This window comes from Biomphalaria glabrata, chromosome 5 (genome assembly GCF_947242115.1).
Source record: "Biomphalaria glabrata chromosome 5, xgBioGlab47.1, whole genome shotgun sequence".
NCBI classification, from domain to species: domain Eukaryota; kingdom Metazoa; phylum Mollusca; class Gastropoda; family Planorbidae; genus Biomphalaria; species Biomphalaria glabrata.
In genome coordinates this window covers 45,948,257-45,975,900 of record NC_074715.1, presented here as the reverse complement: position 1 = coordinate 45,975,900, position 27,644 = coordinate 45,948,257, and the positions used below count along the sequence as shown (strand labels likewise).

The 27,644-nt window shown below is 36.2% G+C and overlaps 1 protein-coding gene across 1 annotated transcript; it reads right to left on the bottom strand.

The window, feature by feature from the left end:
- Positions 1-611: 611 nt before the first annotated feature.
- Positions 612-26,283, bottom strand: LOC106060130 (protein starmaker-like). The gene is made up of 2 exons (XM_056029671.1): positions 25,888-26,283; positions 612-2,396 (listed from the first exon to the last, which is right to left on the bottom strand). The coding sequence occupies exons 1-2, from the start codon at positions 26,281-26,283 to the stop codon at positions 612-614; spliced, it is 2,181 nt and encodes a 726-aa protein (XP_055885646.1).
- Between the last annotated feature and the right edge of the window lie 1,361 nt (positions 26,284-27,644).

Sequence of the window (27,644 nt, the reverse complement as noted above, 5' to 3'; positions counted from 1 at the left end):
GTGAGTGATCTCCAGCTGTCTCGTTCCTGAGCCCTTTACAGCCAGGTGTTCTCTTCTATGTCAGTTAAAACAAGTTGCCACCTTAGGTTACCTTTAAAGCGTTTCCGTGAGGCACCTGTTAAATCGACCACCTTTCAGCTCAACTAATAAGACTGCTTCAAGCATACGTTCGTCCCCCATACGGGACATGCCCTGCCCAGCGTAGCTGTCGGACCATAAGAAGTCCCTTTATACTGTCCATACTGGCTTTCGCAAGGACATCGTTGTTTCTAGTGCGACCTAGCCACCGGATGTCCATACTGCAAGCATCTTTGGTATTCTGACAACCCATTATTATGGAATGAGTTGCCTGAATCAGCCAGAAAAATCAACGATTTGGTAGAGTTTAGCATGCATTGACTCTTGGATACGTGTAGGACGTAATTTTCTTCTCTTTCAAACTAACGTCTGCTATTTATAGGATAACATTCAAATTTCTGGGAAAATCGATTTGAGCCGTTTTGAAAGTTCCACCAAGCGTCTTGAGCCCATGAAGAGTTTGCAAGCTAGTAGGAGAAATTGTCAATTATATTTTAAGATAACACAAACTGTTTTTATGTGCGCAAACAGTTCTAGTCAACCTCTTCTAGCTTCTTGTCAGACTTGTCTAACTCCTGGTCATCCTTGTCTAACTCCTGGTCATCCTTGTCTAACTCCTGCTCATCCTTGTCTAACTCCTGCTCATCCTTGTCTAACTCCTGGTCATCCTTGTCTAACTCCTGGTCATCCTTGTCTAACTCCTGCTCATCCTTGTCTAACTCCTGGTCATCCTTGTCTGACTCCTGGTCATCCTTGTCTGACTCCTGCTCATCCTTGTCTGACTCCTGGTCATCCTTGTCTAACTCCTGCTCATCCTTGTCTAACTCCTGCTCATCCTTGTCTAACTCCTGCTCATCCTTGTCTGACTCCTGCTCATCCTTGTCTGACTCCTGCTCATCCTTGTCTGACTCCTGCTCATCCTTGTCTAACTCCTGGTCATCCTTGTCTGACTCCTGCTCATCCTTGTCTGACTCCTGCTCATCCTTGTCTGACTCCTGCTCATCCTTGTCTGACTCCTGCTCATCCTTGTCTGACTCCTGCTCATCCTTGTCTGACTCCTGCTCATCCTTGTCTGACTCCTGCTCATCCTTGTCTGACTCCAGCTCATCCTTGTCTGACTCCAGCTCATCCTTGTCTAACTCCTGCTCATCCTTGTCTAACTCCTGGTCATCCTTGTCTAACTCCTGGTCATCCTTGTCTAACTCCTGCTCATCATTGTCTGACTCCTGCTCATCCTTGTCTGACTCCTGCTCATCCTTGTCTGACTCCAGCTCATCCTTGTCTAACTCCTGCTCATCCTTGTCTAACTCCTGCTCATCCTTGTCTAACTCCTGGTCATCCAAGTCTAACTCCTTCTCATCCTTGTCTGACTCCAGCTCATCCTTGTCTAACTCCTGCTCATCCTTGTCTAACTCCTGCTCATCCTTGTCTAACTCCTGCTCATCCTTGTCTAACTCCTGCTCATCCTTGTCTAACTCCTGCTCATCCTTGTCTAACTCCTGCTCATCCTTGTCTAACTCCTGCTCATCCTTGTCTGACTCCTGGTCATCCTTGTCTGACTCCTGCTCATCCTTGTCTGACTCCTGCTCATCCTTGTCTGACTCCTGCTCATCCTTGTCTAACTCCTGCTCATCCTTGTCTAACTCCTGGTCATCCTTGTCTAACTCCTGCTCATCCTTGTCTGACTCCTGCTCATCCTTGTCTGACTCCTGCTCATCCTTGTCTGACTCCTGCTCATCCTTGTCTGACTCCTGCTCATCCTTGTCTGACTCCAGCTCATCCTTGTCTAACTCCAGCTCATCCTTGTCTAACTCCTGCTCATCCTTGTCTAACTCCTGGTCATCCTTGTCTAACTCCTGCTCATCATTTTCTGACTCCTGCTCATCCTTGTCTGACTCCTGCTCATCCTTGTCTGACTCCAGCTCATCCTTGTCTAACTCCTGCTCATCCTTGTCTAACTCCTGCTCATCCTTGTCTAACTCCTGCTCATCCTTGTCTAACTCCTGCTCATCCTTGTCTAACTCCTGGTCATCCAAGTCTAACTCCTTCTCATCCTTGTCTGACTCCAGCTCATCCTTGTCTAACTCCTGCTCATCCTTGTCTAACTGCTGCTCATCCTTGTCTAACTCCTGCTCATCCTTGTCTAACTCCTGGTCATCCTTGTCTAACTCCTGGTCATCCTTGTCTGACTCCTGCTCATCCTTGTCTGACTCCAGCTCATCCTTGTCTAACTCCTGCTCATCCTTGTCTAACTCCTGCTCATCCTTGTCTAACTCCTGCTTATCCTTGTCTAACTCCTGCTCATCCTTGTCTAACTCCTGCTCATCCTTGTCTCACTCCTGGTCATCCTTGTCTCAATCCTGCTCATCCTTATCTGGCTCCCATAATATGGATTTCTGTCAATAAAGTGATCTATGGGCGACGGGAGCAGTCAGAAATCTCTCATGTTGGTATTCTCGTATGATACTTGTGCCAACATAACAGTTTCATCAGTCCTACTGGTAGCTCAGACTTTTTTTCATAGTTCAAGAAAGTAGGAGTGTAGAAGTTGGATATAAAGAATGCACTTATTTGGAGCTCAAATTTCCACAGTTAAGCTCAGTTAATAGAGGATGTATTTAATGATCATCTGTGTCTGTGGCCCACGGTTAACGATGGTGTCATGTGACAACGAATAACTTTACTTTTACCCAACTAATGTGAACTCAGAGGCACCCAAGAATCCCACAATTAAAAATTCTAGTCTTCACCAGGATTCGAACCCGGGACTCTCAGGTTCGGAAGCCAAGCGCTTTAACACTCAGCCACCTCGCCTCCACAGTTAAGAGATCGTCGTGAATGTTGTGGGTTCAATCACCTTATTGGTCAATTTGTTTTCTCTTTTTTTTTAATGACAAATTAGATTTGATAGTTCAGTTGACCATATTAATAGAACATAAACTGGGAACTTATTCTCTATGTTTTGTAAATTAAATTGGTACTTACAATTCATAAATGTCATTTTGGTAACTGTTTTAGTCCTTCCTGTTAAGGCAAAAGCCCAAAACATTTTTTCATTGCGAAAGACTTATTAGACACGTTTAGGAGATAAAAATAAGCACATTTTTTACCTCGTCGGTGCCTCAATAGCCAGGCTTCAGTTGAACACTGTCATTCAAAGTTTAATTTGTAGAAGTTAATATTAATTTTTTGATACTTTTAAATCTTCAGGCACAGTGGACAGATTCTAGTGATTTACTTTTACGTAAATCTACATTCATAAATCTTAATTTCATTCGGTTTAATAAACTTTCATGAACAGTCACTCTAGCGTGACACATCTTTTTTTTTTTTCCTCAGGGGAGATCACCCATTGAGCACTCTTCAATGTCATTTTTCTTTCAATGGAAATTCCCTACTTTGGCACCTTCTCTTTTATCATGCCGTCAATCGCTTTTGTAGTTGGCATTAAACCTATACTTCTAATTGAATGAATTGAGCGTTTTTACCCGGCACGCCTCCCATTCAGACCTGGGGCGTTTTATTTTTACTTTGGCAGGGGCGAAAACTCTTTGAAGGAAAAAATTACCTCTCTTGTTAATCTTGGCGAGGTCAGAAATAATTCCGTATAATCGGTTCTTATCTCATTTACCTGTTTCTGCTCAGTATTGTTTATTAAACATTAAGATTTATTATCCAGTTTGCGATTATAAAAAATCGGGCAGGTGACACGGTGCGCCTGGAGTAAAAAAAAAGGGGGGTGGGGTGCTGATACAGATTTCTAAAAATGTCTTCGATTTAATTTTTATTACTAAATAATAGAGAGGAATTAGAGAATGGAAAGTGTGGGAGGGGACAGACAAGGAGAGACAACTACACAGAGAAAAGTCCAGGTGCACAGTTTGTGTGTGTGTTTGGGTTTGTGTGTAATAGTGAGTGTGTAATTCTGCATAAGTCGTTTACGCTGGTGAGTCTGAAAATTGACAGACTTCTGAGATTTAATTGCAGCGCTGGCGTAGACTGTGCCCTCCTGCAAAATTGCATTGAAATGATATGCTTAGAAATGTCAGTTCCAATAGTTTCTCTCAAAAAATGTGTCAAGATCTACGACTCTGGATTGATTTCTCTAAAGCCGCTCACGGATTTGGATTTAAACATTACAAGTTAAGTTGATAACACTACTCACTACTTTATGATAATGTCAACAAGTTCTTGAAATCAGAATTACACTAGATATCTTCAAATTCCTCAGTGGCTACCATTAAAGTGACTGATTTTGGATTATGTGTCCGTTTAATAACTCTGCTGCATACCAAGATTCTGTTGTTATTGACTAGTTTTAAACCTCCATGCGCTATAACTATGTACCGAGACTCAGTTTCTTGCAGCACGAGCCAAGTATTTAGGAATGTTTAGCAAGATCTCCTTATCATGACGACAGCCTTCCCCGCCTGTATATAATAATAGTTATTTACATAGCGTAAAATGATTCTATTGTCCAAATGCTTTGTGATGTAAAGAATTGATAAATTGTTAAAACTAGTATTGATGTTTTATTTTGTTAAGATCAGGACCGCCCTACAAATTGCGGGGCCCTATACGAAACGGATTGCGCGGAGCCTAGTTTGGTTAGAGTTAAGGATTTACCTTTACCCATTCCTAAGTCTGTTGGACCGTTGGGGCACCATGCAAGATTTGTCGACCGTCTTTCTCCACTCATCTCTGCTTTTATCTTAGTTAGAAATTCTTTCGATGGCAAGCCTCGTCCATTCTTTTGTGTTGTCTTCCCATCGCTTTCTCTGTCTGCCTCTTCTTCTTTTTCCTGGTACTGTTCCCTGAAGGAAAGTCTTTACGAGCCCCGAAAACCTTGTAGTATGGCCATAGATTTTTTAGCTTGCGTTTGTTTTACGATGGTTAGCAGGGATAAGGATAATAAATGAAAATTAAGATTTTGTATTTGCATTTTATTAATACTTCACTAAGTACAAAACCATGGTCACATTAACTTTACGAGCCATCTACAGTAGATGGTGATATTTTTTTAAGAGATCGAGATAGATTTACATCTATATGTACATGCCATTGACTATTAAAGTAAATAAAGTATTGGAACTTTCGGTTTTGGTTAAAATTCGCCCAGTTTTTACATTTTTATTAAATGAAAGCTGACAATGCCGTTTTTTTAAATCGCTAGTAGGATTGGCGTTATCCATATTGAATGACACCCCTATTTCTTTAGGAGATTTGTATGAGTTTTCAGGCGATTTTTCAGTTAAAATGATTAAATTTAATAAGTTACACCTAGAATTAGCGCGAGGCATATGAAAGTGCGGGGTCCACTTCGGCCACATAGGTAACAGTTGCCTAAGAACGGCCCTGGTAAAGATGATCGCTCTTATATTGTAAAATGTTTGACATGTTTCGGATGTTCCTTCAGAGTTGAAGATAATTACTTCCTAGTCCAAACCTCCCGCAGGACGACGGGGGATGGGAGCGGGCAGGGTTTGAACCCGGGACCATCGATAAATCTGAACGACAGTCCAGCGTGCAAACCGCACGACCAGGCAGCCAACCATTGTTGTGTAAGTAAACCACGCGTTCTCACACACACACGAGCGTATTCATGTACAATCATACAATCATGGTTCGTTTGATAAGATCACTATAAAAAAAACAATCATCATATACCGATAGTATTGGTTTCTAATTTCAGCTAAACTCTCCTTTATTTAGAGTCATTGATAAGGCGCTAGGTCTGTCTCTGTTCAGGGGATATAACTTTTTGTTTGTCGATAATTCTAATTTTAGTCTAGTTTTAAGTAGTCATGTCGTTCACCTTAGTTTTAGAAGCGTTTTTTTTTCTATTACATATATAAAACAGAGCGGCAGCTTTTTTATGCTTTGTAAATAAAAGAATAAATATTTAATTTTAGTGGAACAATATGTTCGATTTCTCGGTACACATATATTATGGCGTGTCATCTCATCAATATTGATTTTTTAATATCGCCGCACTACTTTCATTAAGTATAGATCTGTTTATTATGTGCGCGTAGGAATACACGTGTAGGCCATTTTCTAAAGCGAATCTCATCGAAATGTCACTTCTGCTAAATTTGTTTTACTCTACTGCCTGCCACAACCTGCAAGGGCGATGGTTAATAAAGCATTAGCTACTTCATACTCATCACGCACAGTAGACATAGAGGGGGGGGGTTGTCATGAGCGAGGAACCAGTACACGTGATGGTTGCCAGTGGAGAGGGGGGGGGCCTAATGGGAAAATGGTAATGCAGAAGAGGGATGGGGGGGGGGGGTTCAGGGAGATATGATAAAAAGTTGTGAAAAAAACAAATCTTAATTCACCAAAACGCCCCATATGGGGCTAGAATGTCGCTAGATGGTAAAAGGAAAGACCAGGACACACTGTCAAGAGTTGTTGTTTTTTTGTTATCGTCACTTGGTTAGCCATAATGTTTATCACAATTTTACTAGAGAATTTTACAAGTAGTACAAATAGTAGATTATTGTTACAAACTATTTTACTATTATCTTTAATCCTTTAGACTATTTTAGAAGACATTTCTTCCATATTATTTTAATACACTCTTTTGGTAGACTTTTGTTATAGACTATTTTAACAGATTTACTGAATTACTTCAATTCACAATTTTAGTAGATGATATATTAGATTAGAATATATATTTATTATCATTTTGTCTCAAGGCACAAAGCCAGCGCCCTGGTGATTATTATTAGAAGCTTAGAATCTTTAGTAGATGAATTTAATGGTTTATTATAGCTAGCTACTAACACAAAAAGACTTGAGTGTGCCGATGTACTAAAAAAAAACCCCCAAAAAAGACGACAGGGCCTACTATTAGCATAGCAATACCCAATTCGACAAAATATAAACTAGTTTTAAGGTCTAAGAAAATAAATATTTGTCAACGCTTCGAATTGTAAACAAAATTGTCATATCAATGACAAACTTGCAAATTCATTCAATACCACAAAAGCAGAAAAAAAATGTATAATGGGGTCAGTTAGTTCAACATAGGTTGGAACCATTAAATGAACCCAGTGGTTCTAGCAACAATCTAGTCACCACTTGCTCTGCAATAAAACAAATTTAAACTTAAAACACAGTGGCTCTTTTTTTTTTTTTTTTTTTTAAGTTTTTTTTTTCATTTGAAATATGTGTTTGCCTTGGAGTTGGGCAATATTTGTCTGCATAAAAGGGGAGTAACTCTGCGAATCGTAGATAGCGTGTCATATGACCCATCCGTCGCCATGGTTACAGTAAACTCTCGTTCTGACCGGATACTCCACTAGGAAAACAATATAGGCTGTGCGAATGTAGAGACTTTATACGCTTCATAATATTCAAAGTCTTAGGACAAATTCGTACCCGTGTTCCATATCCTCTAGTGCAGGGGTGGGCAAATTACGGCCCGCGGGCCACATGCGGCCCGCCGAAGTGTTTTATGCGGCCCGCCGACACCTATAGAAATCAGGTGTGCCCACAGTATATACATATAAAAATGCGAATATTAAAAAAATATCTATATAAATTATTCAAACTGTCTCATTATAAAAGTTTTGAGTAAACGAACATTATGCTTATTGACTATACATCAACACACTCGATTCAAGACACAATCTCTGAGTGTTGGGTTGGCATGGAACAAGATGGCAAATGTAACAACTGATGGAGCTCGATGTTTGAGTGAGAACAAATATTTTTTTAATAAAAATTATCCCAACCATAAACTCTAACATGAAAGTTTGCACAAAGCTGCATAAAATTTTAAATTTTATTGGTATCTTACTAAATTAACTTATTAGATCCAGGGGTGTTAGCCACGGGTAGTTCCGAATTATAGACAAAAATGAATATCCAATGTATCTGCTAGCTTAGCATGGGAAAGGCAAATATGATATAAAATCTCAAGGAAGAGATTGTTATGTTACTTGACGGATATTGACTGTGACTTAGTTACCAATATTTCTAATGAAGGGTGGAAGACAGATTTCATGTTTTATATAATTGTCATTGCTATTGGTTGTTTACACATGAAATATAAATGCATGTTAAATCTCTTCAAACAAGGCTTTCCCATTTCTACAGACAAGCTAAAGAAAATAGTTTTTGTCATTTTCCTTTGCTGAAAGGTGAAATTATTTTTAGTGAAATAATTAAGTACATAATAAAGTACAACACTTATTAAGATTCCTTAATTGTGCAATTTATAAAAGCAAATTTTAAGACGTCAAGAACCAGTTCTCATATCATCAGTTCACCATCTATCGCAGAAGCTGATTCAGCTCCAGAGGACATAACTCCAAGCAAAGAGTACCAGTAAAAAAGTACAAAGTACCAGTCAGTACTACCACGGGCGTCTTATGGGTACCAGAAGCTGTATTTCCACACTTTAAAAAACTTTGCTGCTGTTCACACTATTTGTGTACACATACATCTGTTCTTCTTCTTCTTTGTTCTCGTTTAACATGTTGGAGGGTTCAGATCAGTAATTGTATATCTGAGATGAACCGCGCAGTAGTTTCCAGATCAGGCAGTTTTCCGAATTGTCTTTGGAGAGTATTGTTCGGGTCTCTTGATTTAGTATGCACCATTGAAGGACATGGTCAGCATTATCTGGTGATCCTCGACAAAGGCAGGTTTCGCTGGTCCCGACATTTAACTTCCGAAACATATATTATTGTCTCATTCAGTGAGCAAACATTTTTTTGTGGAAACTCAACAAGTCTAATCACTGGTCAATGTTGACTGACTGTAATTTGACAGCAGTCACAGGGCTTAAAAACTAGTAAGATAGTTCCACAGTTCCGGAACATTATGCACGAATATAAAAAGTAAAATACTGCACATTAATTACAACTGTATCTTTGTGGGGATGTTGTGATATAAAAAGACAACAACAGTTTTAAAACATCGTAAAATTGGTTTCGAAAATTGCTAACTCTTGTTGTAATTTTACAACGCGGAGTGTAAAAAAAAAAAAAGAAAGAAACGTAAATAATACAGTGTAAATATGAATTAAAAGATATTCTACACAGTTAGCGAGCGTATCTTTCTAAGATATATACATATATGCGGCCCGCCATTCCCAAACTTTTTTTAATGCGGCCCTCGATACAAAAAGGTTGCCCACCCCTGCTCTAGTGCCATTAAAGTAAGGCAAGGGTTGCTTGAATCAGACAGGAAAACCAATGACTGAACAGAGTTTAAGTCTCTAAATAAACACATGCATACACATAAGACGTAATTACCTTTTGAGGGAACATCTGTAATTGATAAGATAAGATAGTAAAAAGCGCCGTATGTTAGTATTTGTATAGGTGGTTGATGAAACTGCAAGCTATTGGGGAATCACCACTTGAATGTATTTGCTGTTAGAAAGATTCTGACATAAAAATAGAAAAGGTTCAAGCGTTATGTTGCATGTACGGGAGGAAGGGGCGTCTTCTCAGACATATTGAAGACTTTTGTTTGAGAAAAAAGGGTCAAACTTTGGGTCTTCGTTGTACAGAGCTGATTGCACTGAATACAATCAAAACATGTAAAGCAGACAACATCTGCCATATTTTATTTACAAACTCTGTCTGTCTGTCTGTAAAACAATTTGGAACATGTTATTTCTTCCACACCCATACTGGGATCAGGTTGAAACCTTACACAATATTTATTATATCTAACAAAACATGAATCAATAAAAATAAAATTGACAGAGTATTCAATTAAATATTAGTAATTAATTATTATTGTTTTATATCAAGGAAAATAACTTCTAGATTATTGAGATATAAAGTTTAATTGCGGAAATCTTCCCCTTCGATATGTCAATCATTTTTTTTCCTCCTTGCTGTCATTTCTTTTCTTTTGTCAAACGCCGGTCTTGAAGGAGGCGCAGGGGTTATTGTTTGTGATTAGAAGTCTTCACTGAAGGACCTGAGTTTAATCTTTGTACTGGTCACATTATATCGTTTACAGTTGATGAAAAAATATGTGGATATTTTCATCTAATTCTAAACATTCCGTTCATATCCAATGCTGAACAGTGCGTTAGTGTGCAACATAAGCATCGGGTCAAGAGCAGTAGTATTGCTTGATACATAGTGTGTGTACAGTGGCGTAGCTAGGAATCCGTCATCATTTGTGGAGGGGGAGGGCTTGACCTCTCTGTGGCTCGGGGGAATTTTGAAATTCTCCCCCTCCCTCCCCCACCCTTGGTACGCCTCTGTGTGTGTATTCAATCTTTTAGGATCTTTAAGGATTGTTTTTTAAATTTAGTTAAGAGAAATTCTGTTAACTGGCCACCTAAGCAAGGGTCATCAATTTTAAATTTTGAAAATACTATGTCCTAATCATTTCCGTGCATCAGTGGGTCAAAGCTATGTCTCCTAATTCACGCAAAATACTAGCATCTTCGTGGACCCGAAGATAATGCATTGCAGGATAGTATTTTTACAAAGCCTATATCAACTCACTATGTCTGTCTATCTGTCTGTCTGATAAAAGTTTGTACACGTTATTTCTCCGACACCCAATCTCGGATCCAGCTGAAATTTTACACAATAATTTCTTGTATCTGATAAAGTCAGAATCAATAACGAACAATTAAATAGCTAGTCATCTAAAATGATAATTCATTGTTTTGTTTGGTATCAAACAAGTGAAAGAAATCGTACATGACTGATGTGGTGGTATAAGTTGAATTTGTGTAGAGAATTAGGTCGTCGCTTCAAAGTTTAAAAATAACAATAGACAGATGTGAAACTTTCTATTTTTATATGCACCTCGCTGGCAGAGTGGTTAGTGTATTGGCCTGAGGACGCTTGAGCCTTCGACTTAAAATTCAAGTCGTACATTGTTTGTTTTTTTATAAAATGCATTTAAAAAGCGATCACGGCAACATTCACACAGATACCCCCCCTTTTTTTTTCTCCGTCTATCCCCTTTCTTTCAACTGGTCCAGACAAGTGATTGGATCATAGCGCATTAAGAAAGCTAAAATCATACATTTCCGCTAAACAACAATTGGTAAAAATATTTCTAATCGCACAGATTTATTATATTTAATCTAGGACTATTATAAATTTAATTACATGACTGATCCAAACTAACTGATAAAATTACACTTTATATAAACTTTTTTTCTAAAGTATTTTCAAAAATATTTTTCGTATTATTCAGTTGTCTTTAGTTACTGAAGACTTAGCATGTTTGGATATGGGGACTGTGATACTTAACACTTCTCTTTCAGTTGATTGAATTTTAAATGTCTTTTGGTTCAAGTAAGTAAAAAGAAACTTTCTCATTTGAACTTTGTTATTTATTTTTATTTTTTTTACGAAGTTTTCTTAACCAAAATTTCTCAATAGATAATTTTCTTTCATATACATATTGAATCTACACATGAGCCCAACTTCGATTGTCTCTTTGATTTCATTGATTACTTTTAACGTTTGTTTGATGCAATGCAATAGAGAAATACCTACAACTGACAAGATGCTTATAGATCTAGAGCACGAGATTCTGACAAGGTCTAAGATCACAATTGTCTCCTAGCACGTATTCTGCTACAGGAGCAGAGATCTATATTAAGTTTTTTGTTTTTTTTTCAATGCATCCAGCAGTTCCCGTGGGCAGAGGCGTTACTGCTGAATTCATTACTTCAAGCTAAAAGTCACATTTAATAAAGTTGTGTATCCAGATATCATTGGTGTTGGGCTATCTTTAGTTAAATTAATCAAATCTTGTGTTTCATCTGACTAAACAAAATAAACGATTTGTAGAAATGCATCTCTCTTGGAAGCATCATGGTACTTTGCTATTTATCTCTCTCTCTCTCTGGCATTTTACGTCTCGAGAGACGATCTTTTCCCTTGGCAACTTCTTGTGTGACTAAAGAGGCCAATCCTTGATACACAGCTGCGATCGCAGGTTGGGCATATGTGATCACCAGGCGCCGTTGCATTTTCAACCTTCTTTCTGCTTCTGTAGTGTATGGCATCTGCAATCCGAGACCCTTCCTTTAGTCTCTCTCTCCATGTAGATCTATCCTATTTATAGGCCTACAAATAATATTCAAAACTTGTATGACCCTAGGCAAAATAGTGAAAAAGTTTGTCGGAAACAAAAAACGCACTTGGAACAGTGGCGAAAGTATTTGTTGGATGAAGCGGCTTTGGTTATAGAAGCATCGATTTAAAGCATTAATTGAGCTAGAGGCTACATTTCAGATATAAAAAAAAACTTCAACTTAGAGATAGTGTAGAATGACATTAAGGATTATTCTCGTCTTCTGCCAGGCCCATGGTATTTACACTTCTGACAGTCTTCACAAGTGTCCCGAGTTCGAAACTATATCCTTGACCTCTGAGGTGTGTTGGACTAATAACAACGATAACAATAATAATACTATTAATAATCTTCATCTGGTGGGACGTATCAAACTTACATCATTCTAAATAATGTTACCTCTGTGTAGTATAACGTACCAATTTAATCCACACCCGACGTCATGCAGGTGATTTAGTGATTTCACCTTAATAGCACATTTGTTTGATTTTAAAGTAAATATTCCCCAAATGAGTTGTTGTTTTAAAATGTGTACCCTAGCTTCAAAGATCGCAGTGAAAGACTATTTTTTTTTATACAAATCAGAATTAGCCACTGTATAAAATCACAATGTAAAAAAACAACAAGAGAAATAGAGAAACCTTGTCTTGGACATTGTGGGATTCAGTAAATATAACCTGAAAGAATTGTAACATCATCCGAATGGCTGTAATGAAATGACTTGTCCCTTAACATTCCAGAGGAAGTCTAAATTTCCCTTAAGAGGGAAGTATTGTTGCAGTACTCAGTGGACTTGTTGCAGTACTCAGTGGACTTGTTGCAGTACTCAGTGGACTTGTTGCAGTACTCAGTGGACTTGTTGCAGTACTCAGTGGACTTGTTGCAGTACTCAGTGGTCTTGTTGCAGTACTCAGTGGACTTGTTGCAGTACTCAGTGGACTCTGCTAAGAAGACTACAGTACATTGTCGTTTTTTATATTTCGATACTCATAGTACCATATAAAAACCATTGCGGTCACTAACCTATGTTTCAGAATATGGCAAGTTCAAGCGCGTGAAGTTTGCGCCTGCCATCTTTCTCTGTATAAAACTTTCTCATAGACTTTTCCAAACAAAACGAACGAGCGAAAATAAAAAGCAATTTTCATTTGGCTATTTACTTGGTATCAAGTTTCAGACGATGCGCTGAGACCGCACCCGATAAATCGATGTAGTTAGTTCATCATCTGACCATTCACAGACATATGGTCTGTGGGGGGGGGGGGGGAGGGGGGGGGGACAAACGCTTCGTAGTTTCGAGACATAGTTTTACTATTTTTAAATAGATTTTTGACGTTCTTTGCTGTTTTCTCGCCTTTCTCCAGTAGCCTCACTCCCCCGCCCTCTTTTTATATGTCCTCTTCTTCTTACCCCAAAATTGAACATTTGGATAAATCGTGAGTGAGTGAGGGAGACAGTGAGAGAGAGACAGAGAGAGACAGAGAGAGAGATGGAAAGAGAAAGGGAGTCAAGAGTATTTAAGCTTTATAGTTTGCCTTTGATCTATTTTATACCTAACTCTATAACTATTTATTTTTAAGAAACTGTTGCCTCATCCTCTCGCTCCTGTGTAGATTTCTTGTCGAATAAAAGTAAGAGGGCAGAAAGAAATTGACTCCGAGTGGGTGACTGGCTAGTGTGGGCTAACTAGACCGTAGTACTTGCTGCTTTTGCTCGATTTTATTTTACCCCCCTCCCCATTTTTTTTTATTCCCCCCGCCCGCCCTACATCCTCGGCCCCTCCCAGACAACACACACACACACACATGAATTAAACTTTGGTTTCTACTCATTGCTCCCTCTCTCCTTCAACAAACACACACACATATTCCCCCTCCCCGGTCCCAAGACAAACAGCATACTGGGGGCGATGTAGTGGCTCCAAACCCAGGGTAGTACAAGGGACGGAACTCTGTGTGGCTTCTCTTTACACGCCTGTGTTACCAAGGACTATAACTCTCAAGGAAGGAGAAGCAACCGTAGAAAAATATAATCCACTAGATAATGGCGTAAGAACCTGCTATATATATATACCTATATAGGTGAAATCCACATTTATCACGTGCAATATGGTTTAATGTAAGTATTATATATTATATCATACGGAGAATTTAAAAAAATATTTCGGTGAAGTTAATTTTTTTTTTCGTAGAATTTACCTTCACGAGATCTAGATCTAATTGACCGGTAAGGCCGACACAATAGATTATGACGTTTAATGCCGTGTTATTTTTAGACACACCCATGCTCTCAAGGGTTATTGGGTATACGATTGATTGACTTGGCCTGAATTTTGCGTTCAACAGAATCGTTCAAAAGGATGAAACTGGAGAATGCTCACCTTTCAAAGTGAACAACAACAGTGCCAAAGTAAAGTTGTACTTTCAAAATGCAGTTACTATTACTTTCATAATAGGCTAATATAGAAAATGTCGTATACGTATTTGGGTTAAAAGTTATTATAGTACGGAGTATAGACTGTGTGGTAACTTAAACTAGACAAATGGCATTAAAAGTAAATGCAAAAGACGTATTGTGTATATACAATTATAATATACATACAAGTGATAATTAAAAAAAAACTGCACTTTTATATAAATGTACTTATTGGTAAAATAGTTTTAGTGCTTTGGAAACTATGAAATAAAGAAGATAGTTCACGGTAAGCATATCACATGAATGTATAACATTATAAGCATATTATATAACTTAATGTATAACATTATAAGCATATTATATCACATGAATGTATAACATTATAAGCATATTATATAACTTAATGTATAACATTATAAGCATATTATATCACTTTAATGTATAACATTATAAGCATATTATATCACTTTAATGTATACCATTATAAGCATATTAAATGATTGTTTATGGACGTAATTATCTTCTATTTTGAAGTAACGTCTGCATTATAAATTCTATATAAATTGTAGATGTAAGTTAAATTTTCTTTGTTTTAATTAAACATGGCCTAATTTCTATTTTCTGGTATTCCGAAATCTAGATTCTATAAATGGAAGCAAAGGGTATTCTAGTGTCTGTACGGTCCTATTGTGTCATAATGCGGCAGGTCATCGGCAGTAGCACCCTTTGATAACGCACAAAAAAATTAGTTTAGTGTATTCATAATCTCGATAATGTCTATAATTCTATTTCAATATTTTTGTACTATATGATTGAATATTATAATTTTAAAAAAGCAAATAATGCTGTCATGTTTGGTTTACTATAACTGGTTTAGATATAAGGGAATTCATTTCAATAAAAAATAAAACAAGTACACATTTACAACCATATCTCAATACTGTAAGATTTATTTCCCCTTTTCGATATCAAACAAAGTTGGTTACCAATATATAATTAACTAATTGATTGATTCGTATTTTTTTTTAAAACATTGAATAATTGTGCAAAGTTTCAACTTCATCCGAGAATGGGAAATAGGAGAAATAACGTGTTCAAAATCTGTACCAGACAGACAGACAGAAAGAGTACGTTGATATAAGCTTTGCTTAAAAAGTGGGATATTTTGAAATTATTCACATTGACAGTTTACATAATGGAGGATAAAACTTGTAAACATATTTAAATTGTGGAAATGATCTACGGCAGTTTGAATTTTGTAGAGCAGAGTTTGAATTTGAATGTTTTTATGTTCATAATTTGACTACAAACTAGGTGAGTCTTGAGTGTACAGTGACATCTACATTAAGTACAATTATAGCACAATCTTTATGTTCTTCATATGACCAGAGTTTTACCCGTCTGTGACTCATGCGTGTGTGATAACATGTTTTCATTAAAGACTAATTAAGGCTAGTATCAAAATGTATCATATAAGATCATAGTTTTGCCACAGACAGACAATTTAACAGACCATTTAACAGACCATTTAACAGACATTTTAACATACCATTTAACAGACCATTTAACGATGTTTTTTTTTATAAATATAGAAATCCTTAATTTAAAAGTCAAACTATCCTTAGTACTTCAAATAATGTACACAATATATTTGATAATATGTTTTTTTAAATTGTAAGTCCTTACATTCTATCATTATGCAATATGATTCTGAATTCACTACAAATTATTTGGATTAGCACAAACTTTTAATTCAATAAACCTGAAATGTGGCTTTTGTAGTGATCATTGCTTGGTTACCGAGCTAAATGTCTCTAGTTCAAATCGAAATAAAAGCTAGATGAAAATGAGCTGAGTTGCGTTTACCTAGGTGTTAAGGGGAAAGCTCAGAAAACTTATCTTCTTATCTTATACATTGAAAAGAGAAAATTCCAACCTACACGCATTCATATGTTAATCAGGTCGTGCATGTTAATTAGAGAGTTTAACTCTGTTATGTCATTGGTTTTCCTGGCTGATTCATGCAACCCGTTCTATGGTCGTAATACACAAGGGAAGAAGAACTACTTGTTCGAATCGGTCCTAACGTATGAAATATGAAATGTGCCTTTATCTTTGTGTCTTTCTGATAACTTTATTAGGTTGAGTTTTTGTATTTGTAAATTATGGTTCAAGGTTTTATGTATTACTGCTTCTCCTTACAATTACTGTTCTGTCCTGAAGTGTCTCTAAATTAAGTGATTTTACAAATGCTGTTACTGTAGTGAAATATTCATTTATTATAAATTTTTATGGCTCTATTTTGTGTCTGTTCTAGTTTCTTTAAGTTTTCTTGACTTGAAGGGTGCCCCAAACAGGGGACACACATTCTAATATTATTCTCGCTAAGGTTAAATAGCATTTTACCTTTTTGTTCTTGCTACATTTTTTAAAATAATATATAATTTTTATATACTCTAAAGCTTTGCTTGATTTTTTTGTAAATCAATGTCAATGTGGGGATTTCTTTCTAACATTTCATTTCACACCTACACCTACACACCTGTGTAGCTGGTTTATCATGAATAGGATAAGTAGATATGATGTTGTTTTTTTATTTTTGTGTTTTTTTCTGTACCCTTAAATTGGTAGAATTCTGAGTGGAAAGACATGCTCCAAGTTGATTACTATTTTTGTAATTTATCTCTTTTTTTATATTTCAATACCTTTTATTGTATTGTTCTATATACCAAGGCAAATAGTAATTGTTTTCCTGAGCGTATGCAATTTATTCATATTGGTAAATCATCTTTTCCTAGTTCCTATTCCACACCAGACACATATCAAAATTGAATCAGAGCTTAGTGATCGTACTATGGAGCACTGATGATTCTAGATTAAACTTTTAATGATTGGCATGCATTGTCAGTTTTGCGCATGCTAAACTCTATAGATTAGAAACTTTTAATATTAAATATTTATAAAGTATTTATGGTGAAGACTTCCATTAATATTACTGCTATTTCATTGTTTAATTTTTTTTTCAAACTTTAAAAAAAAGTAATAAAAATTGTTATAAATGTTAAACATTATCTAGTAAAGAAACGTGGGAATTTTTAAAAAACATTGGCTTTTATACCAGTTAGTTATACCAGAATGATAGAAAATTAAATTTCTTTAATGTAATAATTACAAATGAGAATCTAGTTGTAACACACATAGTCCTGCATTTAGTTAAAAATTGATGTTAATAATAAAATTAAATCTTTAGAAACAAACGTTACAATATAAACGATTTAAAATGTTCTAACCAGCCTAGATTAAGTAAACTCTAGAGTGAGCGTAGAACACTCAGAAACCAAGATGAAAGAAGATAGAAATTGATAATAGAAGTCAAAGGGTCATCAGTTACATGGCATTTTATATGATTAATTACTTTTACGCGTTTTTCTATTATTACTTTTTAATGTCCACATTTTTCTTATAAATAGCAGACGTTACTTTAAAAGAGAAGATCATTAAATTGAAATGTAGTTATCTTATTGTCATATATTTTATTTCTCACTTGGAAACATTTTTATGTCTTAAAACAAGAAAGATGTTAAAAACATGTCACCGTACATGTCATTGCAAATATAATACAAATAAGGCTTCTCTTCGAGTCCGCAGATTAATGAGGAATGCAATATTTCTCCTGGCTCATTGCACATATAATTACAATTTAAATGTCATCGGATACATTAAATAAGTCACTTTTAGTTGTATGCTTACCAACTAACTTTAAACATTCACTACACATGAAACTTCCTTCGTATCAAAATATATACAATGATTAAATGTAGTCTTCTGAAGCTGAATCTTTGTTATTTTGTTTTCAAAATCAAATATTTAAAATGTTTTTATATACATGTAGACCTCTATCATTTAAAAGCAAGATATTCATGTTATATACAATGCTTACTGAGTGGCCTATAAATACAAATATGCAGAATGTCCTACTTAGAAGCATCAGTCTATTAGTTCTCTGTAACATACACATTGAAATTGAACTAAATAGAATTTTGATACTTGCCAAATGAATGTATTAAATGAGAAATTAATCTTAAAATATATTTTCGTTCATACGACAGCTACTTTTGGTCTGCCGACAAATCATACACTTCTGATATTAAAAACTAAATATGCATTCTATACGTAATTAAGAATAATTTTGAAAACAATTTATGTAAGCATGAATCAGTGAGGATACACAGTGTACTGTATTCCACATAACACACAGCACTGTATACGAGTACGAGTTTGTTTTGTGTTTCAATGTTTAGTATAGCTCTTTTAAAATGCATCAACAATAAGTTAGGATCAATGTATTGTGGAACTCTCGAAGACATTGTCAATCGTTCAATGAAAGAAACACTGGCTATTAATTGAATTAACTCGTTAATTGCATCTTATCTTATCTTATATAATACAGACGTTTCTTCAAAAAAGAAAATGATTACGTCCTACGCATAAACTAACTTTCTAGCTTCACTTACAAACATTCAGAGACATTAATTAGCTCACAGACTATAGCCCTACCTAATATTAACAACTAACAATCGAAATGAACTTTATTAAACTCCTAATCCAAAACAATTGCACAACTTGACTTGAGAGTAGGTATAAGAGTCATCTCTCATGCAGAAAACAATCAGTGCCCTGGTGCCACATTTCAATCTGTTGTGCATTTTTTATGACAGGCTTTCTATAGAATTTATATTTGAATAAGGTGGCTCTACAACATTTCTTAAATGTTTGAAATTTGTAAATGGTTGTTGACCCCCTCCCCGCCTCTCATCCGGACCTTTGCCTTAAAGTCGAAGTGTTCATTTTACTATTAGCATAGTGTATATCCATTTGTTATCTAAATTATAAAAAAGTTCAAATACTTAATTTTTGGTTGTTCAATTTCGCTCTTGATTATTTGTTCATAAATACACACACATATTACGCCCCCCCCCATATATATACACACTCAGATAGATGTTTTTTTTTTAAATATCGTCTGAAATATATATTTATAAAAAGCAAAAAAAAATCCAGCAGACGTGATGTTTTATTTATGCACGTTTGTCTTTCATTATAATTAGAACGAACTAGAAATTCAAACTTGCAAAAAAAAAGAATTTTTTTTTTAAATTGACTATTTAGCAACTAAAGAAATGCTGAGACCCTAATGCCCAGTGCGTCGATATTTCTGCTTAAGGTTGTATCGTTTGGGTCATTTCTGTATTTCAGTGATACCCAGCATTATTCGGGCCGCGGGTTTATTCGAGGCTCATGATGATGGGGGATGGAAGCGGCCAGGATTTGAACCTGGGACCATTGATATGTCCGAACGACAGTCCAGCGCGCAAACCGCACGACCAGGCAGCCAAAGCTGGGAAATCTGGTGACAAGCAAACATTCTTATGAAGAGAATAGTTTTTAAACACCCATATTCCAACATTTCCAGTATTACAGTGGAGTTCACTACAGCAAGAGTTTCATCTTCTTATCTTATCTTATCTAATACAGACGTTACTTCAAAAAAGAAAATGATTACGTCATACGCGTCATGTATTCAGTCATGCATATTAACCAATGACTTCAATTCTGCCAAGTCACTGGTTTTCCTGGCTAGCTCAGGCAACCCATTCCATGCTCTAATAGCACTAGGCAAGAAGGAGTATTTGTACAAATTTGTCCTAGCATATGGGATGAGGAATATGCCTTTATCTTTGTGTCTTTCAGAAGATGATGATAATGTCATTTTACAGTACTCTTAAAAAGTTTTCACCAAAACAAAATGATTTTAAAAATTATGACTTCATAATATTCAAATCTCTTACATATATTTTATCTTTACATCTTATCAATTCAATGATTTCTTTGTTTTTAAATAGGTAGTTATTTTCAAACATAGTTTACATAAACATCTCTATATATAATTCTCTTCATGGCTCAAGAACTGGACAAGAAGTAAAGGAAAGATCACTCTTTTATTTCTGCAAGTCGGACGAACTAGATTTATCCTACGAAAAAAAAAGAGAAAGGGGGGGAGGAGGACCGATTAGTATTCACCCATAACAAGATAGCAGGGCCGGACTTAACTGTTGTGACCAAGAAGTCATGGAAAAATCACTCTTTTTTTTATTTCTACCTCACGTAGTTTTAGCGGCGAAAAAAAGAGGGGGGGGGTTGAGGCGAATAAGTAATCTACTCTTTATTCACTCGTCACTAAATAGCAGGGCCGGACTCAACCGCTGTGAGGCCCTATGCGAAATGGATTTCGCGGGGCCAAGTTTGGGCAGGGATACGGATAATAAATAAAATTTAAGAGTTTTGTATTAAAAAATAAATTCGTCTTTGCATTTTATTCATTCTTTACTACGTACAAAACTACTTTACGAGCCTTGCGTGTAGCGAAGTCATAGAGTATATCATAAAAAAATTAACCTAGATCACGCTCAATAGCAAGAATTACCATATGTTTAATCTATCTACGAGAATTGTTGACCTCAAGTAATTCTTCATTAGTTTAAGGCACGAGAAGCTTCTTTCACCAAATTACACAATTACGGGATAATGACGTTTTTTTTTATCGCGCGTAGGATTGGCGTCTTCCATATTGAATGAGACCCCAAAATAAAAATTTTTTTGGTCTATATATTTCAGGAGATTTGTATGATTCAAAAGATTTTAATAATTTCCGGATATTTCCAGGAATTTTTCGTATACTTTCTAAATTCAGGAGTTTTACAGGAGCTCGACAGGAGGCCGCGGGAAATCTGTTATAAGTTATAAAATGGTTTAATTTAATAATTTATACACCTAGAATTAGCGCGGGTCCTATGAAAGTGCGGGGGCCAATGCTGTCGCATAGGTTGCAGTGGCCTAAGGCCGGCCCTGCAAAATAGCGGCGTATGCTACGCCACCGGTCGACTAGTAATTTATAAAATCTGTATTACTTTCATACAAATGCTTAATTTCTAAGAGCATTTTCCGACAAACCCAATGAAAATCGTTCGTCCCCGTCTTCGTTAATGTAGTTAAGCAGGATTTAACGCGCTGGTCATAGATCCCAACGACAGGGATACAAATAGCCACGTAGCACGCAATGCTTGTAAAATGTTTGACATGTTTCGGATGTCCCTTCAGGGCTGAAGATAATTTACTTCCTAGACCAAACCTCTAGCAGGACGACGGAGGATGGGAGCGGCCAGGGTTTGAACCCTGGACTATCGATAAGTCCAGAGCTCAAACCGAACGACCATGCAGCAAATGCCAGGAGATGTGGTGACAAGCAACGATCAGCGAGGTTGCAATTGATTTCAGCCGACAAAGAACTTAACCGCCAAGCGCTGGCACCTCTAGCACCCAGTCAGGTGACATATTCACGAGTAATGCATGTGGGGGCAAACGCTTCTTCAGAAAAAGAATTCATACCCAGAAGTTGAAATTCTCAGTCGTTTTAGGACTGAAGGCGGCCAATTATTCAAAGTTTCATTAACCAGTTTTTTCACTTGAATATTGGTGGCTGTGATTCTATTGACTTTTCATTTGACGTCTGGGAACATGAGAACCTAATGCTCCCAGTCAAACATAGACTCTGGGAACACCTCAAACATAGTCTCTGGGAACACTTCAAACATAGACACCGACATAGACTACTTATTATAAAGCAAATAGTAACGAGGACCGTTCCAACGCTTCACATTTTGAATACCTGTTTCTCTTTTATAGCATTGACACGCCTCACCCCTCCCATGTCTCTCTGTATCCCCCCCCCCCCGCCCCATTTCTCACTGCGGTCACGGTATAAACTTGTCCATATTTACTTTCCGTTGATTTAAAATGTCGATATTTGCCAAGAAAAATCTACGGCTGTTGATACGTAGTTCTCTTTTAGCCTTTCCTTTTTAACAGCGGCGTTTTTTCCCCATTCATTTGATAGGGCTCTAATGTGATGCTATAATCAAATTAACTATTGTGTATTTATTTTAACACAAAGCTTTTATTTATTTTTATTTTTGAAAATAAAATGGATTGGACTAGATGACAGATGATAGTTAAAAAGCAGTGCTCAATCTGAAAATTATTTTAACTTTTTAAAATGACTACTCCTTTGATCTGAATGTTTTAAGCATTTCGTCAGTAATTATTACGTCTTAGCCGAAACATTTTACAGAAGGGCATGGGTTAACTGCAGACTTTCACAGCCAACAAGATTCGGTGCCATAATGATGACAATCCAAAGCGCTCACCACGTGGTCATCCATAGATAAACCTGGACACTCTCTGGCACTAATGTGACATTCTCTCCTGTGTCTGTGAAGGAAAACAAGCAAAATACCCCAAACATATTTTCTAAAAAAACGAAACTTCTATTAAGTGTAGTTGTATCAGTTAGTTCGGATCAGGCATGTAACAGTTGTTGTAATAGTTGTTGTAACAGTTGTAACAGATCTAGACTAACAACAATAAATCTGTGCGATTAGAAATATTTTTACCAATTGTTTTATGAAAGTAGGTTTGATATTTATTTATACACTTTTCTTCTTACAAACCATAAAGGGGACTAATTCATATATACCACCTTATTAGTCAAGTAAAATTTCTTGCCCATGTTCGAGATACAAAAAAAAAAATTAATTGCTAATTAACTAATTGGTTAATTTTTGGCGGCCCCCGAAAGGGGAAAAGACGCTATTAGTTTTGTGTGGCCTGTCTGTCCGTCCGTCCCGTTTAGATCTCAGAACCTAGAAGAGAAAATGAAAATCGGACATCATGATATTTTAAATCATTCAAAGTTCTGATGCAACGGCTACTTTTTTCTTTTCCGAAAGTGAACCATCTAATTTTTTAAATTATATATGCTAGCAGATTTTTCAAAAAAGTATACCACTTTTAATGAAAAACTTCAGGGGAAGTAAGTCTAATTAAAAAGTTCACAAGCTTCTTCATTTATAAATCAAGCTTCATTCATAGATTTGCGCATTGGTCAAAAAAAAAATGCATCTAATGTCACGATTGAAAAAGTATCAATGGATCATTATAAAATAGATTTTCCAATTATTAACTAACTTATGGAATAGAATACTGATTCAAATGTTGTTTTGAAAAAGAATTTTTATACGAACTTCGTTTCAATTTTAAGTTGAAAAAAAAATGAATAAAAGTTTGTACCGCGCAGTTTTCACACATTCTTAATAGGCTATACACTTGACAACAATCTAAAATCTAAATTACAATAAATAGAGGCCAGATCTACATAGATCTATATTTATAATACGAGTTCTAATCTAGATATAGTAGATTCTTTATCAAGATTCTATATCTAGATCTAGACTTAAATATAGACATAGATCTAACTCTAGATCTAGACTTAGAGACTGAGATCTATTTCTAGATCTAGGCTTAGACTTAGATCTTGAATCTAGATTTAGATCTAAAACTAGGTCTAGATCTAGCTAGGTCAATGTCTAGTTTGTATGACAAATGACAATGAAGATATTAACTTTTATTTGCGAGGGGAAAGTCTTGTCATCTGTACAAGATTTTTTTTGTGTTGCCAATTTATCTAATCTTGTAAGAAGAATAAATCTTTTTTAGTTTCTCTTTATTATATTGTTACATGTTATTAATTTTAAATGTATGGATAAGGTTAATAATTATTATCTTTAAAAATATAAGTGTACGCTAAATGAATATATGGAGATGCTGTGGCTGAAGGGTAAAGTACTTGGAACTGGAAGTCACTTGATCAATCCTGGTGAAGACTCTAGGTGGACCACTTCGGGGGGCCGATTTTGAGTTTGTGTTTTACACAAACTGTCTTTGTAACCTTGTTTTTTTTTATTGATTCTTGTGTTGTCTGGTAAAAGAAATAATTGTGCAAAATTTCAGCTTGATCTGAGATTAGGTGTGGAAAAACTAACGGGTACAAACTTTTTACCAGATAGACAGACAGAAAGACAGACAGAGTGAGCTGATGTAAGCGTTATAGTAGATGCGTCAAGCCAGAACTACCACTTTATTGCCGTCACTAGAATCTCTGAGTTAGTTCAGAACAAGTAACATATCATGGAATTTTTTTGATCTGTTTTAAGTATTAGGGAAGTAGTCAACTTAGTCCAAATGTAAACACCAGGATTTAATCATGAAAATATTATACAAATAGAAAGGAAAAATTAGATTGGCCAGGGCTGAGGCCTCGGTGTATGTATCTATCTGTGTGTCTGTCTATCTATCTATCCTTCTATCCGATCTATCCACGTTGCATTCTGTGTGTGTCTATTTCGTTTAGCACAACACAAGTGAAATGACATGATCAAAGACACTTAAGATTAGTTTTATAAACTGTACGATTGTCTGTAGATCTCAAAAATAGCACTTACATATAAACAAATTAAACAAACCCTCAGATACACACACAGGTTTTCACTATGAAATTAAAACAAAAGCGTAGTTTTAAAAAAAAAAGGGGGGGGGAGATTAAAAGAAAATGTCGGGTACCACCATTGATCCGACAGTGTGAAACAGTGCACTCATTTTTGTGTCTATTTGTACAGACCATTATTGACAGTACCCCCCCTCCACACCCATCCGGACACACACACACACGCACACACACACAGAGAAAGCGCACCTCCCAGCCAGGGCACAAGTTGGCCGCCATATTTTCCCCATTGAAACCTTACGAAGAATACCAAATGTTGATTCTGTCTTACAGAGCAAACAACAATTTTATAAGAGGTTGAGAGAAGCAAGAGAGGGGAGGCAGGAGGACTGGCAAAGGAGGAGAGGGGAGGGGGGTGCTATCGGATGCACGGGTGTGTCCACATGCGAATGTGTATGTGTGTCTGAAAGAATGTGTGGGTTTGTGTGTGTGCCTGTGTTGGTGTGTGTTGCATTTAAAAGTATATCATAAATATCTGGATTAAAGACTTTCAAAGTGTGTGAAATTTTTGACTGTCCTTCATTGCTAGCATTACGTGAGCATGCCCGCATAGACTATGTCAATTAAATAGTTTTGTTGAATGCCCTTCAATACATCATGAGATTTAGAATAGATCTTACTTAAAGAATTGTATTTAGCGTTCCATTAGCACAACCTAATTTCCCACTAAGCCAAAACATAAAAAAAATATATTTTGGTTATATAAATACAATATCGTTTTCTTGGAAACCTAAAAAAAAAAAAGTGCAGTTATTGAGGTAAAAACATAGAGCCAGCTGTGACACACACATTTCGCCATTTCAAACGTAGACTATGTCATTGTTTAACAGCGTTTCTCTTTTTGGCATTACGCCTGGCTCTAGAGGAATCTTTCCTTTGGGTCTCGGATTTCTGCAAGCAAGAGATCTGCAGCTGTCCCTTACGATCAAAAGCCATTTAATGTCTGGTGTTCTTTGAGCCATAGAATGTCTGGTGTTCTTTGAGCCATAGAATGTCTGGTGTTCTTTGAGCCATAGAATGTTTGGTGTTCTTTGAGTAATAGAATGTCTGGTGTTCTTTGAGCCATAGAATGTCTGATGTTCTTTGAGCAAAAGAATGTCTGGTGTTCTTTGAGTAATAGAATGTCTGGTGTTCTTGAGCCATAGAATGTCTGGTGGTCTTTGAGCCTTAGAATGACTGGTGTTTTTTGAGCCATAGAATGTCTGGTGTTCTTTGAGTAATAGAATGTTTGGTGTTCTTTGAGCCATGGAATGTCTAGTGGTCTTTGAGCCTTAGAATGACTGGTGTTTTTTTTAGCCATATAATGTCTGGTGTTCTTTGAGCCATGGAATGTCTGGTGGTCTTCACTGAGCCAATGAAATCAAGATAATGCCCAAAAGTTCTTCATCTCTTTTCGGAAATCAATTAATATCCACTGCCCTATACCTATTTACGTGTTTTAAAGGAATAGTCTCATCTGAAACCCCTTTCTTGACGAGCGGCGCCTTTAATAGACCTAAGACTGTTCCTGTTTACTGTTATTAGTGTTCATATGTTGTCATTTATTATTACAGTTTGTTCTCTCCCTATCAGAAAATATAGAATGTACTGATGCAATTGTCCATCAATATCAAAATATTTTTATTTTTTAACCAAACTATGGTGGTGAATTTTGTCAAAAGCCTTGGAAAAATCTAGTAAGATAGCATCTATTGGCTCACTATCATCTAATACTTTAAAAAATTTTCAATTAGTCCTATTAGTTGTGTTTCACATGATCTATATTTCCTAAAGCCATCTTGGTATGGAGTAAGGACATTATGTTTGTCTAAGTGGTTTATGATGTTTTTACATATTATGTGTTCTAGGATTTTACATGTGATGCTGGTAAGTGATACTGGTCTGTAGTTTCCTGAGTCAGATTTTTCTCCTTTTTTAAATAGGGGGGTGACATTAGCTTCTTTCCAGTCCCTTAGTGCTATGAACTGGTTAAGAGATGCCTGAAAAAGTATTTTGAACACTGGTGCTAGCTCATTGCTTAGTTCTTTGAGTAATCTAGCTGGAATACCATCAGGTCTAGATGCTTTATTCGGTTTGTTGTAGGCTAATAGTTTTTGGATTCCCTTTTCTTGTACTTCTATATCTCCTATGCTGTCTACTTGGTTCAACTTAAGTAATATGTCTTTGTCTCCTGGGGCTGAGAATACTGATGCATTAAAATAATCCTCTAACACAGTGTTTCCCAAACTGTGTTCCGCGTGGTCTAACTAGGTGTTCCACCAACTACTGGAATAATAAACTTGTAGGCCACCATGTGAAGTAACCTCTCTAAAAAGATAAGCAAAGCGCTCCGCTAAATACGTGGAATATACAAAGTGTTCCGTTAAGGAAAATGTTTGGGAATCTCTGGTCTTACAAGACTTAAAAACTAAACACACGGCTTTACCTTAGGAATACGTTCGATTTATTAAGAAATATTTCCTCTGTTTACAAATCATATAAATCGTGTGTGTGAGGTAAAGCTTGACAAGCTACTTTGATAAATTTTAATTAATACTGATAAATCTACTAAGTGGACAGGAGTTATTTTCTTACTCATAGTAAACTTTAAGAAAATAACTCCTAATTC